Source organism: Caretta caretta, chromosome 3 (genome assembly GCF_965140235.1).
Source record: "Caretta caretta isolate rCarCar2 chromosome 3, rCarCar1.hap1, whole genome shotgun sequence".
Taxonomy (NCBI): domain Eukaryota; kingdom Metazoa; phylum Chordata; order Testudines; family Cheloniidae; genus Caretta; species Caretta caretta.
The window spans coordinates 6,610,079-6,628,794 of record NC_134208.1 but is presented as its reverse complement, the minus strand read 5'-3'; the positions used below and the strand labels follow the sequence as shown (position 1 = coordinate 6,628,794).

The 18,716-nt window shown below is 50.6% G+C and overlaps 1 protein-coding gene across 1 annotated transcript; it reads right to left on the bottom strand.

Moving 5' to 3' along the window:
- Positions 1-6,550: 6,550 nt before the first annotated feature.
- POMC (proopiomelanocortin) lies at positions 6,551-18,466 on the bottom strand. Its single transcript, XM_048845860.2, has 3 exons — positions 18,337-18,466; positions 12,126-12,279; positions 6,551-7,585 (listed from the first exon to the last, which is right to left on the bottom strand). Exons 2-3 carry the CDS (start codon positions 12,255-12,257, stop codon positions 6,935-6,937), a joined length of 783 nt encoding a protein of 260 aa, XP_048701817.1. The 5' UTR covers positions 12,258-12,279; positions 18,337-18,466; the 3' UTR covers positions 6,551-6,934.
- Between the last annotated feature and the right edge of the window lie 250 nt (positions 18,467-18,716).

Here is an 18,716-nt window from a genome sequence, read left to right as displayed (position 1 = left end):
ATAGCTGTGATTCTTGGCATAAGGGACCCTCTGCCACAAAGGCAGGCTCACCTGGGTGGCAAGACAGATTGGAGTACCCACCGGCACGGTCGGTGACTCCATGGTTAGGCTGTTACAGTGCCTGGGCAGTTTACACTTGATAATTGCTTGGTGAAATCTAAATCTACAACTCACCGCCAATTTGGAATTTGTGCCCTGGTTCTTAACAGTCTGTCCTGAGGTTGGTAACCATGCTCTCGAGCTGCTGCAGGACAACTTGACCGAGTGTTCTGGGTCCATCTCACCCACCAGCCCCTTCCACCAACATCTTCCCCTCCACATCTCCAGCCTGTCTTCCAGAATCACATTCCTGACTGACTGTGTGTGAAGTTTTAAAGGTTTCTAGTGGGCAGGTTGCATTTCAGTCACTCTGGACTCATTGGGTATGTCTACATTGCAATCCGGAGTGGTGATAGCAGCATGCCTTGGTGTACCCTTGCTAGCTTTGATCTAACTAAATCAAAGTTAGCTCAAGTAACAATAACAGCGAAGCTCAGCCTGCCCAGGGTACATACTTGAGCGGCAGCTGCCCATGCTGCCATGGCTTCACTGATCTCGTTACTCGAGCTAGGTTTGCTCTGATTCTAGTTAGATCAAAGCCTGCTTGGCTATGTCTACACACGCTGCAGTCACACTTCGTGACTGCAGTGTATGCAGACCTTTCGTCAGTGGCTCCTTCTGGGAAGTCAATAAATGTTCACCTGAGTAAGGAGCGGCTGAAAGCTGGCCAGGGGCTTCAGGGTTTGACCTGGTGCCTTCACTCCCTGTACTGCTCGAACGAGGAGTCAGAGGGTCTAGAACTTACTCAGGTGGCAAGTTCTTTGAAGCAGTGACTGTCTTTCCATTATATATGTGCTAGGTGCCTGGCACCGTGGGGCCCTTACGAGCTACTGCATTAAGAGTAACAATCTTGGTGATAAACTCCCATGGGATAAATCAGGGGTGGCCAACCTGTGGCCCCGGAGCCCCATGCGGCTCTTCAGACGTTAACATGCGGCTCCTTGTACAGGCACCGACTCCGGGGCTGGAGCTACAGGCGCCAACTTTCCAACTTCCCTGGCTCTGCCACAGGCCCTGTCCCCACTCCACCCTTTCCTGCGCCCTCCCCGGAGTCTGCCGTGGCCTCGCTCCTCCCCCTCCCCCCCAGAGCCTCCTGCACGCCACGAAACAGCTGACTGGGAGGTGCAGGGAGGGAGGGGGAGGCGCTGATCAGTGGGGCTGCCGGTGGGTGGGAGGTGCTGGGAGGCTGCTGACGTATCACTGTGGCTCTTTGGCAATGTACATTGGTAAATTCTGGCTCCTTCTCAGGCTCAGGTTGGCCACCCCTGGGCTAAATGGTTATCTGAGTAATGGCAGTACAAAAATTCAGCTCTTTGGTTTTTGGCGTGTGGCAAATTGCCGGCATTACTATGATGGGTCTCACGCTTTCTCTTCTTGGGTGGGGGTTCAGGGCACTCTTTCTTGTCCCTGAACTGGGGTATTAACTGCCCCACTAGTGTCCTAGAGAAGGGGAGTGGAGAGGGAGGGACCCGGGCCTGCCCTCTACTCCGGGTCCCAGCCCAGGGGCCCTAGGGATAGCAGTAAACCACTTGAACTAGCGGTTCCTTCCCCTGGGCTACTTCCCTCACCTGCCCTTCAGCTTGTGGGGCTTCCTGCCCTCCCTCTGCACAAACCAGGTGTCCCTTTACCTAGGGTCTTGGTCTTCTTAGCCCACCGCAGCACTTCTCCAAACTCTCCTCTGCTTCCCTCCAAACTGCTCTCTGCTCCAACACCAATCCACTCTGCTTCAACTCCTTCCCTTGTCTGATTGAAGCAGGGGGTTTTTATCAGGTGACTGGCTTCAGGTGCTTTAATTAGTTTATAGCAAACTTTCTTCCCTCTACAGGGAATAAGACTCCCTTCGAACCCTCTCCTGCTGCCCTCTGGCTATGCTGCATCACAGGCTTCTGCCTGTTCGATTTGCCTAGCTTGAGTGGCACTTCCCAACTTTGCTAGATTTATAGTTCTGTCCACCCAGGAGTTCTTTTGTGCAGCAGGTCTGTGTTTATTCCACCTTGGCGTTTGGAACTGCTGCCCTTCCTGCAGCAATGCTGGGCTTGACTCTGGAAGATTAAAAACGTAGACAGCGGAGGAGTGAAAAGAGAGTGGTCCCATGCTATAGCAAACTAGCTAATGAAGACAATCAATCCTCAGGCTTCAGGATATCAGCTGCTGGCCTATGCAGCTCAGGAAGATAATTTCCCCTCTGATTTGCAGCCTTGAGCGATTGGCCATTGTGAGGGTCTTTGCCTTCCGCTCGTTACTCCTAGAGCCAAGATAGATTGGCCACAGGTGTGCTCTGGAGGGAGAATACAGGACTAAATGATCAGTGCATGAGCTGGTGTGACGGAAAGCAGGATACTGGACCTGTGATACAGGGCTAAATCCTCACTTGATGTACATTGTGGGAGGTCTTTAGGGGTCAGCGAAGCTCTGGTGAATTACAGCATCTGAGGCCTGGCCAAAGGGCTAGTATGGCAATTTCCCTGTCGCTCTCAGGGTCAGGCCTTGCATTCCTTCAACCTGCTGCATCGTTAGATTTGTATTCACCACCGAGACGGGAGTAGGCTGAGCCTGGATGTGGGGTGGTAGAGGTCCTGTCCGCAGAGAATAAATCTGAGTTCACGCTCTACATGGGCAGGCACAACAGGTTAATTTAAGAGCCGGGGGGGAAGGACAGTAAGGCGGCAGGGTTAGAGCGGTGCAGTGAGCTAACACACAGGCCTTTCACTTGAGGCCAGCTTCAGAACCTGGGTTAGGGGCTTTGCCAAACTGAGTTCGAGGCTCCCCCCTTTATCGCGCACATCAGAGAATCGTCAGCCAGGGCGACAGGATTAAACGCCAGCAGCTGTCTCCAGTAAGAATCATAGAATCATAGAATATCAGGGTTGGAAGGGACCCCTGAAGGTCATCTAGTCCAACCCCCTGCTCGAAGCAGGACCAATTCCCAGTTAAATCATCCCAGCCAGGGTTTTGTCAAGCCTGACCTTAAAAACCTCTAAGGAAGGAGATTCTACCACCTCCCTAGGTAACGCATTCCAGTGTTTCACCACCCTCTTAGTGAAAAAGTTTTTCCTAATATCCAATCTAAACCTCCCCCACTGCAACTTGGGACCATTACTCCTCGTTCTGTCATCTGCTACCATTGAGAACAGTCTAGAGCCATCCTCTTTGGAACCCCCTTTCAGGTAGTTGAAAGCAGCTATCAAATCCCCCCTCATTCTTCTCTTCTGCAGGCTAAACAATCCCAGCTCCCTCAGCCTCTCCTCATAAGTCATGTGATCTAGACCCCTAATCATTTTTGTTGCCCTTCGCTGGACTCTCTCCAATTTATCCACATCCTTCTTGTAGTGTGGGGCCCAAAACTGGACACAGTACTCCAGATGAGGCCTCACCAATGTCGAATAGAGGGGAACGATCACGTCCCTCGATCTGCTCACTATGCCCCTACTTATACATCCCAAAATGCCATTGGCCTTCTTGGCAACAAGGGCACACTGCTGACTCATATCCAGCTTCTCGTCCACTGTCACCCCTAGGTCCTTTTCCGCAGAACTGCTGCCTAGCCATTCGGTCCCTAGTCTGTAGCGGTGCATTGGGTTCTTCCGTCCTAAGTGCAGGACCCTGCACTTATCCTTATTGAACCTCATCAGATTTCTTTTGGCCCAATCCTCCAATTTGTCTAGGTCCTTCTGTATCCTATCCCTCCCCTCCAGCGTATCTACCACTCCTCCCAGTTTAGTATCATCCGCAAATTTGCTGAGAGTGCAATCCACACCATCCTCCAGATCATTTATGAAGATATTGAACAAAACCGGCCCCAGGACCGACCCTTGGGGCACTCCACTTGATACCGGCTGCCAACTAGACATGGAGCCATTGATCACTACCCGTTGAGCCCGACAATCTAGCCAGCTTTCTACCCACCTTATAGTGCATTCATCCAGCCCATACTTCCTTAACTTGCTGACAAGAATACTGTGGGAGACCGTGTCAAAAGCTTTGCTAAAGTCAAGAAACAATACATCCACTGCTTTCCCTTCATCCACAGAACCAGTAATCTCATCATAGAAGGTGATTAGATTAGTCAGGCATGACCTTCCCTTGGTGAATCCATGCTGGCTGTTCCTGATCACTTTCCTCTCATGCAAGTGCTTCAGGATTGATTCTTTGAGGACCTGCTCCATGATTTTTCCAGGGACTGAGGTGAGGCTGAGTGGCCTGTAGTTCCCAGGATCCTCCTTCTTCCCTTTTTTAAAGATTGGCACTACTACTCAGAAGTTCTGGGCTGAGCTGCTCAGGCTCGAGGCAGTGGCTGGTGGAAGGATGGTGCCCTGAGGGCTGAGATGTATTGGCAGAACTGCTGGGGAGCAGAGGGGAGGAGCTCAAATATAGAATCGTCGGAGTGGAAGGGACCTTGAGAGGTCATCTAGTCCAGTCCCCTGCACTCATGGCAGGACTAAGTATTATCTAGGGCAGTGGTTCCCAAACTTGTTCTGCCGCTTGCACAGGGAAAGCCCCTGGAGGGCCGGGCCGGCTTGTTCACCTGCCACGTCCGCAGGTTCGGCCGATCGCGGCTCCCAGTGGCCGGGGTTCGCTGCTCCAGGCCAACGGGAGCTGCTGGAAGCGGCGTGGGCCGAGGGACGTACTGGCCGCCGCTTTCAGCAGCTCCCATTGGCCTGGAGCAGCGAACCCCAGCCACTGGGAGCCGCGATCGGCCGAATCTGCGGACGCGGCAGGTAAACAAGCCGGCCCGGCCCGCCAGGGGCTTTCCCTACACAAGTACTGGAACAAGTTTGGGAACCACTGATCTAGACCATCCCTGACAGGTGTTTGTCTGACCTGCTCTTAAAAATCTCCAATGACAGAGATTCCACAACCTCCCATGGCAATTTGTTCCAGTTCTTAATGATCCTGACAGATAGGAAGTTTTTCCTAATGTCCGACCTAGATCTCCCTTGCTGCGATTTAAGCCCATTGCTTCCTATCCTGTCCTCATTGAATAAGGAGAACAATTGCTCTTCCTCCTCTTTGTAACAAACTTATGTACTTGAAGACTGTTATCATGTTCCCAATCTGTCTTGTCTTCTCCAGATAAACAAACCCAATTTTTTTCAATTTTCCCTTATGTTTTCTAGACCTTTAATCATGTTTGTTGCTCTTCTCTGGATTTTCTCCAATTTCTCCACATCTTTCCTGAAGTGGGGTGTCCAGAATGGGGGACACTACTCCAGTTGAGGCCTTATCAATGCTGAGTAGAGCAGAAGAATTACTACTTCTGTCTTAATTACAACACTCCTGCTTATACATCCCAGAATGGTGTTAGCTGTTTTTGGAATAGTATTACCTTGTTGATCCATATTTAGTTTGTGATTAACTATAGCCCCCAACTCCTTTTCTGCAGTACTCCTTCCTAGGCAGTCATTTCCCATTTTGTAGGTGTGCAAACTGATTGTTCCTTCCTAAGTATAGTATTTTGCATTTGTCTTTGTTGAATTTCACCCTATTTAATTCAGACTATTTCTCCAGTTTATCAAAATAATTTTGAATTCTTATCCTGTCCTCCACAGTGCTTGCAACCCCTCCCAGCTTATCATTGGCAAACTTTAGGAGTGTACTGTATGCCATTATCCAAGTCATTTATAAAGCTTGTATAGACCCTGACCCAGGACAGATCCCTGTGGGACCCCACTTGATATACTCTTCCAGCTTGACCTGTGATCCATTGATAACTACTTTCTGAGTACAATTTTCTAAGCAAGTGTGCACCCACCTTGTAGTAGGTTTGTCTAGGACTCTAGGCTATATTTCCCTAGCTTGCTTATGAGAAGGTCATGTGAGACATTATCAACAGCCTTACTAAAGTCCAGATATATCTACCACTTTCCTCCTACCCACAAGTCTTGTTACCCTGTCAAAGAAGAATACTAGATTGGTTTGACATGATTTGTTCTTGACAAATCCATGTTGATGTATCACCTTATTATCTTTAGTTGTTTACAATTTTTTGTTTTATTATTTGCTCCATTATCTTTCTGGGTACCAAAGTTAAGCTAGGTAGTCTGTAATTCCCTGGGTTGTCCTTATTCTCCTCTTTTATAGATAGGTACTATATTTGCCCCTTTCCAGTCTTCGGGGATCTCTCCCACCCTCCACGAATTCTCAGGAGATCATGATTGAGGTGCACTGGCAGAGCTGGGAATGGGAAACCCAGGACTAGAACATCAAAGGATTTGTTGCAAGTCTGGACTGATGTTTGTGAGATGTGGTGGAAATTAGCACAGTGCCTGTCTGCTCTGTCCCTATTCACTGTTCTTACGTTGCGAAGGATTTAATACATTCACCAGTCCTGTCTATCTGCTTCCAGGTGTTGACTTTCAGGCTGTAGCTTGTCTCATCCGCTTGAAACGCACAAGAACCTTTACCAAAGAAAGCAGCTCACGCCAGACAGAGCCAGAGACACTGCAGAGTCCTGCTTAGCTTGCAAAACTGTATTATTATTTGAATCCATCATTTACAGTATTGTACAGCTTGTTTCAAATATGAAAATAATCTGGCAGGGCAAAACTAGATATGCACTCATCAAAGCATCTCTTTCCTCATATGTACAGTACGGATGTTTTTATTTCAATGGATTGATTTTTAATCTGTGCACATTCAAAGTCAGAATAAGAACATGAAATCATTTCCTAATAGCAAACTGCTTAATAATAATAATAATTAGTAACAACATAATAAGTGATCATTGTAACTGTATCTAAGTGAAACACATGCCAGTGGGATCTTGAAGCTAACTTGGGTCTCCTTGGGGATCTATCTGCAAGTTACATCCCCACCCTCCATTCCCTCCCTCACCTTACTGGCCTTTCTTGTAGGCATTTTTGATTATGGCATTCTTAAAAAGAGTCATTAAAGGGGTCTGGCTGTTCTCCGATGTCATGAAGCCCCCGTATCGCTTGTCTTTGGGCGGGGTGTTCCATCGGAAATGGTGCATCTTGTAGGACTCTCCATCTTTCTTCTCTTCCTCCTCTGAGACCATCTCTTCCTCACTCGCTGGGCTTTCCAGGGACTCGAACTCGGGGTAGTCCAGTTCCATAGAAAGGTCTCTTCTGAACTCCAGTGGGTAGCTCTCAGCGGACTCCTCTTCCACCCCATTGGGATAGACCTTGATGGGTCTCCTCTTCCTGCCTACTGGCTTTCCCCATCGGAAATGCTCCATTGAGTAGGATCGTTTGCTGTCTTGCCTTTCGAGGGCAGCTCTTTCTTCTTCTTTGTCTTCTTTTTGAGCTGGGGAAGCATCAGGGAAGAAGCCAAAGAGTAGATTGCTGGGGATCTCTTCTCGCTTGTGGCCAGTGACGCTGCTGCTGTTCTTCCTGCCGAACTTGTTCCAGCGGAAGTGGCTCATGACATACTTCCGGATGTTCTCAGACAGAGGCTGCAGGTGGCCGTTACCTGGGTACACAGGTGACTCAGCAGACAGGTCCAGTTTGCAGGCTTTGATGCACGCCTGGGTGAGGAGAAAGGAAATGCTTCAACTAGACACACATTTGCTATGTGGGGCTCATGTCATGTAATGTCCAGGCATGGAGCTGACCTATGGGCCTTTCTATTTCTCTCTGTGAGTAACTGTACCTAGAAGTGCCTTCAGAGTCTTCCAGCAGCACAGCTGTTTATTAATAGCACTAATACTCTGCAAGCCCATCTCAGGGTCTAAAGCACTCTACAAACAGTGAGCCGGGTCCTCCGCTGCTCTGAATTGCTATTGCTCCGCTGAAGCCAATGGAACTATGCTGATTTACACCAGCTGAGGATCTGGCCATTCAGTCTCCCCTTGTGAGGCAGGTGTGTGCAATTATTTTCATTTTACAGAAGGGGAAACGGGGGCCCAGAGAGGGGCGGTGACTTGCCCAAGATCACACAGGGAGTCCTTAGCAGAGCTGGGCATAGAAGCCATGTCTTTTAACTCCGAGTCCGAAGTGCTAACTGCCCGGCCGTGTATTGAGGGGTATAAAGCAGACCCCTGAAGGGGAGCGAGCTGGGCAGGTTGCTCGCATTTGGCCAGGGAAAGAAACTCCCAAGCCCGCTCCTTTTTCCCTGACTCCGCTTGTTTGCTCCGTTACTTGCAACCAAGACCTCCCCAGAGGCCAGAGCATCTTATAACCATTGTGCCACTTCCTGTAGCAGGGGAACAGGGCTGGCCTTACCATGAGGCGAACTCAGGCGGCCGCCTCCGGCGCTAGACTGTAGGGGGCGCCGCTAGGACTCAGCGTTTCAAAGTTTTGGCCCACGTGAGGGGGCGTCATTTGAGCTCCCCGCCTCAGGTGCCAAAATGTTGTGGGCCGACCCTGCGGGGGAACCCTTGCAAAGGGTTAGCTGAGGAGGGGCTGGAGCTGAGGAACCTGTGGTCTTAAATAGGCTGCTGCAGCATCCTCCCTGCTTCGTGCAACAGGAGGTTCTTCTAGGGCCGCCAGTCAGCCGTGACCCAGCGTCTGTCCGGAGTCACGTGCACAATTCCCGCTGCTGGCAGCAGGAGATGGCAGGCGTATGTGGGAGGGCTGGGGTTGGCCCTGTGGTTCTGTTATGTAAAGATCGATGCAGATTTTAACTATAAACTGTTGTCTTCAGGAGTTCATAACCCAGGAATTGCTTACGGCGCGGACGGCACCACAGCACCAGATGGTGCAGAGCCTGGTGAGTCCTGTGACCAGGGCGGCAACAGAGCCCAGGGAATCCGACTGTGTATCATGGCTCTGGCAGAGGGCCCAGGGGCCTCTCGCTGAACTGTGGAGCTGGAGGTTGTGGCTGGGATAAGGCATCGTGGGCAAAGCGCAAGCAACCCACAAGCCCCGAGGCGAAGAACATGCCAGGGACTACAATACAGTCAAGGCAGCATCACAGATCGGCTGGGTCCGTCGTGGGAGGGATACCGACAGAGATTTAGGGCTGCGAATTGGACAGAGGGAATAAGGCCCAGAGCTTCCACACGCAGACTGGCTGACTAGGCTACCGGGCCGAGGCTGGAAAGCCAGGGGCTGGAGGAAAGGATGGATATGGTGGTTTTAGAGCAGCGTTCGCAGTCTCTCCAAGGTGGCAGGCGTCTGTGGGTGCTGGCATTGACCCTCGACTTTGGACAGTGCTGTGATGCTCGCCGAAGAGTTCTTAGAGGCTGACTTACCAGGAGAACAGTCTGTCCCCTGAGGGGACAGGAGATGGGGAAGGAAAGTGTCAATGCCCAGGCAGGAAGAATCTAAGGGGTCCTCCTCTGCTAGCGGGGGAGACAGTTTGTTACTGGTGCGGGCACTCAGGACATATAAAGAGACTGTCAGCATATGGACTGCGGGTTGGCAAAATTCTGCGGGTGGACTGGGGTGCCCAGGAGAAAACGAGTGTCTACCCATAGGGTCAAAGTCGTCAGGAAGCGGGTGAAGGGGTTAATGGACTCGGCAGCCAGAGTGTTTGCTTGTTCGGGTAGATCGGGTGAAACCCCACTGGATGCTGCCTGGGAGGGGATTGAAACTGGAATGCATACATGGGGAAAGGAAACGCTGCCTTTTAGTGAAAATCCTCTTTGAGGTCAAGGGAAGGTTTAAATAGAAACAGGTGGGGATAGTGAAGGCTTTGCCCCATCCAGTCGTTTTGGGACTGGAAACCCTTTGCCTTGATGGAAGGAGGAAACTCCCGGAGAGCACAGAGTTGGTTATGGGGTGTGAAACACAAGACTGAAGAAGGGGGAGATCAAAAAGAAAGAGAAGAACCTAGCTAGGAAGACACAAGCCGGGAAGAGGAAAAAGAGCCTGGAGCAGAGAGAGAGCTGGTAGAGAAGGAAGAGGAAATGGAGGTGAACAGAGGCTGGTGACCAAGCCCTATGTGGGTTTACCTGCTGAAGAAGGGGTCCCCCAGGCAGCCCCAGGAGCAGACCAGCAGGAGAAAGAGCCTTTAGCCAAACGGGGTCCAGAACAAAATGTCATGGCGGGTGAAAGGAGAACCGAACCAGTGGAGCTGCGACGGAGTACAGAGGAAGGTCAGCCAAGAGACAGTCCTGCCAAACGCCCTTGGTATGAGGATGGAGGGGCGGAGACGGCCTCCGCCCACAGATTGTTCTTTCTGGGGGTGGAAAGCAGAGAACACCCTTTGAGGGGCTGCAAAGAGCTCGGCCCAAGAGACCATGGAGCATCGGGGAAAAGAGAGGGAGGTGTGTTGAATCAGTAGCTAACTGCAGGCTCTGTCGCTCTAATACCCACCAGAATGTATTAACTGGACCTAACTGGAAGGCAGGCCGTTAGCAGAAGGTGTCCATTAACTGAGCAGAGCTGCAGCTGAAGGGCTAATTGAAGGGGCAGCAGCCTCAGCAGGTGGGACTATGCAGCTGGACAAGTAGGAAGTGCTGGAGAGGTGGGCGCCTGAAGGAAGACAGAGGTAGGCAGGATGCACGGCTGCTAGGACTGGAAGCACGTGGGAAGCTGGCTGGGGACTGTAGATATACGTAAATAAGGCTATAGGCTGCAGCCTGCTGGAAGAATACAATCGAACGTGGTGGTGGTGAAGGAGACCTGGAGTGCTTGTGGTCCGTGATTAAGGCCTGAAAGGACTCTCAGGGGACAGCCCCACAGCCAGCAACTGTTGCAAAAATGGTATCGGTTACCGAGAGGTCGAATCCCGATGACCTCGCTCAGGTCATTGACTTCAGCCAGCCGTGTCCTGCACCTAGTGAATTCACTGGGAGCTGTGACGGCTCAGCACCTCTGTACGTCAGGCCGTGTGTGCTCAGGTGCCAAGCTAAAGCAGGCGTAGGCCCCCAGCTTTTGGCACCCTGGTGTGACAGTGTTGGTGTAAATGACTAGCCCAAGGCCAAAGAGGGGGTCAGCACCAGAGCTGGGGTTAAACCCCCTCCTGGCTTCCTCGCCCACGCTGCCATTAGTTGGGGGTCCAGCTCCTTTCTTACCAGCTTTTGGCAAAGGGGGCAAACCTTCAAATGGCTGAACCGGAAGAAGTGTCCCCTTTGCCTGCTCAGTAGACATCCCCTTGCAAGTCCAGTGCCAGGTAACTAACCCTTCCTCCATGGGGGTCGAGGGGGAGGGGAGAAATGAAATCCTGCCCTTCCGGCAGATGGAGTCTGTCTCTTCCATCTCTAGCTGCGATGTGCGCACTCCTTTACCAATGGGCCGTCTGCAGCTTAAAAACCTAAAAGCTGGCTAGTGAGGGAGAGCGCCTAACCTGGTGGTAGGCAGACAGCGAAGGCTGTCTTGTCGCCCTATATGCGCAATGCAGAGTGCAGGGGAGCAGGCAGGGGGTGGAAAACTCCCCTGCAATCTTTGCAAACCCCCTAACTGCAGCAGGAGACCTCGTGTCATTGCGATTGCTCTGACGGGGCCTGCTCCTCTCAGCTGTTGGGAATCTGCATTGCTTGATTGCCTTCCCTGGAGCTATGCCCACTTATACCAGCTGGCGACCTGGCTTAAAGGGTAGCTGGACATATTGCTCTGAGCAGCCGTGCAGCAGTTCTATGGCATATCGAGGGCCATGGCTGCCTCTGAGCGACCCCAGGGACTGAGACTCGACCCGTGTCCTCCCACGGCCCGCATCGGTGCAGCCACCAAGAACTATACAAGCTTCCATGACTCTGCATCCACTGCACCTCTGCAGGGTAAGGGAACAGAATCACCTGCATTTTACCACTGGGCAACTGAAACCCCTGGCTATTGAAGTGAACTGCCCAAGGTCTGTGACTGATCTGGGAATCTCCCAACTCCCAGTCCTGCACCTTCGCTGAAGATGCTCCTTCCTGCACTGTTGGGAACAGTGCTTGGGAGTGGGGGAGCTGTCTTACGGGGGCTTTCCCAGAGCTGATTTCCGATTTGCTTCCAGAAAGAGATGTCAAGGAGTTGTTTGGGTTTTTTTAATGTATTTAATTCTGAGCCACGCTCAGATGTTAGGAATGGGAAATGTGTATTGTGCCTCCATCCACCCAGTTTAGTGCAGGACAGAGCCCCAGTCCCATTTTAGAGCCCCGACGTTCCCCCTGAGCGCCCAGGGCCGGAGCCACTCACCAAAAGGCCGACTTCCGTGCTGAGGTCCCTGCACCTGCTGCTCTGCGAGCACTGGCTGTTCACGCCGCCGGCCGCGTGAAAGAGCAGCACGCCCAGAATCGCCAGCAGGCCGCTCCGTACGGGTTTCAGCATCTTCGGGATGGAGCTCGGACTCCTGAGGAAACAGAAGGGGTGGGGGTGATGCCAAGTGTAATCGCCGCGATGTTTGTCAGCCGTGCCGGCAGCTGTTAGCCGGCACCTCGGCAGCCAGGTGAGTCCAGCGCGGTTGCACAAGACGGCCAGAAAGAGAGGGTTATGCACAATGAGCTTGCCAAACAGGTCCAGTCAAATGTAGCTCCTGCACTGGGAGCGGGGGCGTCTTCTGAGAAGACATTTGTATCTGTTAGATCTGGACCCAACTCCCAGATGAAAGCCGCCCGACGGTGTGGGGATGGAGGCTTTCAGAATTTGGACCTGGGCCTGGGTTTGAATTTCCAAGTTTCGCTCCTGTCTCTCTCTGTTCGGCCTAGCCAGAATCACAGACATGACCCTCGACGTCCAGGGGAGGGGCTGGCATTCAAACCCAGAGCTGGAGTTAAATTCCACATAATTTCTCTCTAATGCAGTGGTCCCCAAACTTTTTACCTCACGCCCCCTTCCTGGAGCCGGGAGTGGGGCTGCAGCTGAGGGTGGGGCTGGGTGGTGCTTCTTCCCTGCCTCCTGTGGGGGCTGGCCCAGGCCCCAGCCGCACCATCCCCCCCAAACGGTCTTCCAGGCCCTCCAAGGGGGGGGCATGAGCCCCACAGTTTGGAGACCTCTGCGCTAATCAGTCCAATTGCCGATCTGACTATCGGCCGACTTTGGAAGGATGGGAGTTGGGTTTCCAGCCCTGCTATAGAGCTTAGGGCCGCAGAAGGATGCTGGAGCTGAGTCCTAGCCCTGCACAGCCATGGGATGTGCCCAGATGCCACAATGACAGGCATGGCATAAACACCGGGATGGATGGGCAGTGAGCCCCAGCACAACTCTCAGGTAGGGCAGGGGCTTACAGTAGCTGAGTTCCAGCTCAGCAGGCAGGGATCCCATCCCAGTGCACTGCTGTGAGGGATGCTATTCTGAATAGTACCCTGAAACTTTGAAGGTTTATGAGGTCACGAGTCGTTGCTCAGACTCACTACAGGCAACGTCTGTTTGTAATAGAAAGTTTTGATTGGGCGGGTATGTAGATAATGTAAAAAGCCCTGGTTCCATCCAGGGAATTTTTAAATGCTCCTTTTGATACATTTCCCCCACCCCGTTCCCTTTATCTCTTAAAAGTCATGTAAAAATAATTGGGGTGAAATAAGGTATTCCTTTGGGGTTTACTGGTTTCACTGCCTCTGGGGTTTGGATCAGTTACAAAGCAGGCTGAGTCCTCAGCTGGGGTAAATTACCGTTGCCTCACTGAAGCCATGTTGCGTTGTATAAATACCCCGGTGGGGACTTCAATAGAGAGATGCCGGTTGACACCTGCTGAAGATCTGGTCCTGTATTTTTAGGTAGTATCCGTCGTAAGGGAGGTTAATCACAGACACCGGGTCTGGAGAAACTTCTCTTCTGCAGAGAGCAGCTTTTATAGGTAGGTGAAATGAGTTTAGCTCATTCTCTGTGCTCTGGGTCAGACTGCCTTAGTTCGGTGACAGATGCAGTTCCCCTCCTGTCATTTCTGCAGAACCATTGTAGCTAACTGAGAAGCAGGCTCCATTCTAATCTAATCAGCATAATTGCTAACTGCAGCCCTGGCCTTGTAAAAGTCCTGCACAAAAGCAATGTGCATTCTTAAAGGACAACAGTTATCTCCCCCTGCAGGGCAGGCAGCATATTAGAAGGTTAGCGCCATCCATTCTGATTCCAGTATCTTTACCAATGGCAATGGTGTCGGAAGCAGAGAGAACACAACTTGGGTTTCGGGTGCACTGGAAGTGCCAGCCAGTCGGAAAATCTTGGGATGTGAAAGTTAGAGGGTAAATTTGGAGCTAGACTCCGGTTTCTTGCCCTAAGAAGCACGTGCAGTGCATAGGAAATCACCCTCATTCTCTGTGCCTGGAGTTCTTGCTTCGTTGTATAACACCAAGTTATAGCCGTTACTTGAACATTATTGCTGACGGCATTAGCAATGCTTGCTGGGCCTGTCTCTCATACTTTCATCGGAGGGACTAAAAGCCTGTTGCAGCTACTGATGCATTCAGCCTCACATATGCCTCTGAGTTATGCAAATATCCCCCTCACAGTTCTGCAGAAAGGGGAACGTGTACAGAAGGAATGTGTCCAAAGTCACTCAGGGAGTGTTCCGGAGACTCAGAAATAGAACGGAGGAGGCTGGACTCCCAGTCCCTTGCACTAACCACTAGGTAACTCTCTTTATTAACAGATTAGAGATTCAGAATCTGCAATTATATCCACAGCCACATACAGATCACACTATCCCCAGTCAAAATGCAGCTTGGCTTTTGTTCTGTTGAATACAAGACAATATGATTATCCAATGTTATCTCTTTCATTCCTGATTAAAAAGCTTCTCTCTCGGGAAGGAACCCAGCTCCTTGAATTTGATTCTATGTGGAGGGAAAAAGCGAGACTTTCTTGGATGGCGTTTGCTACCTAAAGGTCCATCTAAGGATAGATAAATGCAAGTAGGGTTGCTAATTGAAAAATATTAGCAATGCATTCTTCAGAACGTAAGCCCCTCTGATTGACTCACTGCTACAGCTTACAGTGAACCGAGCTGCCTTGTATAGAAATTTCATATTGTTGTTCCCATTCTCCTAACCTCTCTCTGCTTAGACTTAGATGGCAAGGCTCTTGAACAGGGACTGTCCTTGCAGCGCATATGACAGAGTGGTTGCTTCTGTAAATAATAGATGAAGATTTAGTCATCAGATGCTTGTAGACAGCACTTGGAAGTTGCAGTGGGGGGTCAGAAGCTGATGTGCTTTGAAAATGCCACTCTAAATCTTGGTGAAGAACACAGCTGGAACACCTCTTGGGGGTGTAGAACAACGGTGTGCAAACTTTCCAGTTGTGCCCCCCTTTCCATTCCCGGAATTTGTCATCCCACCCCACTCCATTACTTGTAGTCTGAGGTAATCCCCTACTTCTGTGCTACTGCCGGCCATGGGGCTGCCTTCAGAGCTGGGCAGCCAGAGAGCGGCATCTGCTGGCCAGGGACCTGCCACCCTGACTTCTGCGCTGCTGCTGGCAGCGGCGCTGCCTTCAGAGCTGGGTGACTGGAGAGCGGTGCCTGCTGGCTGGGCCGTTCATATTCTTTGTGGCACAAAAGGGCTATTTTTTTAACCCCATGTCCCTCCTGCCCTGCAACACCCACTCAATTTTGAGACCGCTCCCGCTATTATGGCAGCAAGTCCTGTGGGATCCCAGTGTCTTCACCCCCCGCCCCCTTCCCCAAGAACCTCTTGCCCCCACCCCCGGGGTGTGCGCCCCCAGCTTGTGCCCCACTGGTGGAGAAGGTAGATTTCAGGACCTGGGCTAGCTCTTAGTGCTATAAAAGGCTGAGGAAAAGAACCGTAATTAGCATTCCTCACCCAGGGAGAACTTCAGCTGAGGTCAATGGGATTTGAAGGAGGACTGCATTAGAGCCAGTCTTTTCTTAGAAACGTGCTTTTTGACAAAAAAAAAAGGGGGGCCTTTGACTAAATGGACATTTTTGTGAGAAAACCTTTGTGTGTGTTGAGGTTTCTCAGGTGGTGTTAAAAACAAAATAAAAAATGGCCGCAAACCGAACCAGGCACTCTCACGTTTCTTTGTTCTACAACCGCAGCCTGAAGTTTGTTGGTTTTCAGTTGAAAGTTCAGAAATATTTGGGGAGGGGTTGGGTTTTGTTTTTTTTTGATTAAACCCTGAAAAATGCCACAAAAATCTGTGGTAAAAATGAAAAAGGTTTGGGTTGTTTTTCTAACTATTTTCATGGAAAATAAGATACTCTTTTCCACCTGCTCTTCTTACCACTGTATGGGATTGGGCCCGTTGACTTTCCCTTACACCATGACTGGTCTCATTGAAGTCAATGGACAAAAGTTCTATTTCATGTGAGTGAGGCCAGGTCTACACAAGGACCTTTTACCAATACCGTATCCCAGCAAAGCCCTCCTAGAATGGATGCAGCTATACCAGCAAGCTGTGCTTCGTGCTGGTAGAGTAAAACCACCTCTGTGATAGAAACTTGCCCTGACACCACCCCGGGTGAGCAAAAGAGCTTTTTTGCTGGTACTGCTATGTCGACACTGCCAGTTTTGCCAGCAAAACTCTGTCTATCGGGGTCATACCTCTTCATGCCCCTGTCCGACATAGGCTATGTCTACCCTACAATCTTAAGTTGGCCTGTGTTAGGTTGGCTTACAGCCACCACATTAATTACTGCGGTGGCCGATGTCCACACTACCCTCCTTCTTTCGGTGGTACACGTCCTCACCAGGAGTGCTTCTACTGACTGAAGAGGCCAGGGCTCTCAGCCCCACGCAGCTCCCCACCGGGAGTCCAGCTGCCCCCTGGAATTTCTCACCTCCCCGCCAAGAGTGGGGGAAAGCTGCCTGCAGCTTCTCACCTCTGGTGGGGAGATCCACACGCGGAGTCCGGTTGGCTGCTGTGCTCCCAGTGGGGAACAGGGAATTGGGACCCCAGAGGCAGCAGGGCTTCTAGCAGGGAGTGGGGAGCCTCAGCAGCAGCTCAAGCCAGGAGCCTGGGTGGCAGCCTGGATTGGAGTGGAGACCCAGCAGCAGCCTAGCTGGGGAGCTGAGCTGTGAAACTGATGAGAATGACAACCAACAGCTGATATAAGGAACCCAGTGTCTACACAGACACTGCGTCACCCTAACTACACCAACATAAGCCCTACATCTCTCGTTGAGGTGGTTTTATGATGTCAATATAGCCGGGGAGTTACATCAGCAGGAGGAAAGGAGTACTTGTGGCACCTTAGAGACTAACAAATTTATTTGAGCATAAGCTTTCGTGAGCTACAGCTCACGAAAGCTTATGCTCAAATAAATTTTTTAGTCTCTAAGGTGCCACAAGTCCTCCTTTTCTTTTTGCCAATACAGACTAACACGGCTGCTACTCTGAAACCTGTCATCAGCAGGAGGAGCATTTCAGTGTGCACACCTCCAGTTTTGTGGACAAAAGCTGACTTCTGTCGACAAAATTGTGTAGTGTAGACAAGGCCATAGTTGTGCTGCCAGAAGTCTGTAGCGTCGACCTGGTCTAAAGTTCTCTCGCTCTGGCCCTGGTGGTTTTCCCTGAAGGCAGGGATTTGGTATGATTGTTTCCTTAACTTGACTGAACAAACATCACTGCTGTTATCATCAACACTGTTAACAGATTCCTCTTGGTTAATACACCACAAGACAGTAGTTTGCTGGGGAGCAGATTTGCAGCTAGGACACAGGGAAGCTTTTAATAACACAGGTTATAAAAGAGAACAGATCAAACCCAAAATAAAAAATGTCCTCTCCTGATCTTTTGTCAGTGTGCAACCACCAGTAACTTTTGACATTATTAAGGAGGGTGAGAAAGTACAAAAGGGCTTGGAGCTGTGGACAGAGACAGAGAGGGGTTTTGTAATATATTTGGAAAACAGAACAATCCACAGCAAAATAGAGGAACAACAGAAAAATAAAGGCTCTAGGTAAGAATTTATTAAATATTTAGGTCCAAGGAAGAATGGGGAGAGGGGCTTAGTTGGTAGGGGGTTTTTTGGGGGGGGGAAAGGGGAGTGTTGTGTTTACTGGCTTCCCCTTGCAGTTAAATCACTGACCATGAGTAATTTATCTTAGCATGCAAATGAATTGTAACATAGCTCTAATATTAACTATTTCCCCTTAGAGCAAAGTGGGCTTAGCAGTCAAGTGTCATTCCTTCAAGACTCACATAACAATTGGGATAATCAATCTTGAGTTGATCCCATTCTGAAATATGCCATCGAAAGACCAAGGCTAGTGGGAATACTGGGGTTTGTCCTCTGAGAGCTTTATAGCTCCCTGGAATGGCTAATTCCTTTAAATCACACCTGATCTGAAATATTTCTGCTGGGTTACAGCTAAAAGACAACAGCTTGTTCTTTATCTATGCGAGGAACAAAGACATAAGACACTGCCCCTGTGTTCCTGTCTTAACGGGAGTGGAGAAAAGATCAGAGCAGAAGGAATAAAGAGGAAGAGCCGGGGTCGTTCCGACTTACCTGTTGCTGTGGAGTGTGATCTTGGCTTTTCAGTCTGATGCCTCGCTCTCGGTCTCTGAGTGACTGTAGCTCCCAGCTCCAGTCCTGGCTCTTTTTATACCACAGGCTGGGCTTTGTGCAGGGCGTTTCATCCAAGACAACCTTCCGGACAGACCTTTTGAAGCAACAGGAAAAGGGCTGGGGAGAAGGGGGCGTGTGGGGTGGGGATATGGGCAAAGAAGCCAGTGATGAGGGAATGTTCCAGGTGTGGAACAGAACAAAAGATTAGCAAACAGTGTCTGGAAGACGAACGTTTGCTGGATCTAGCCCCATGGTAAATGGGGAGAGATTAGCATCTCCCTGTGAGCCGGAACTCCGGGTGGAGCATGGTAAAGTTTTCC

Bases quoted from the DNA above. Each gene is read 5' to 3' on its own strand.
- POMC (XM_048845860.2), bottom strand. From the start codon at position 12,257: ATGCTGAAACCCGTACGGAGCGGCCTGCTGGCGATTCTGGGCGTGCTG. The intron at 7,586-12,125 runs GTGAGTGGCTCC...CTCCTCACCCAG, and splicing joins GCACGGAAGTCGGCCTTTTG to GCGTGCATCAAAGCCTGCAA.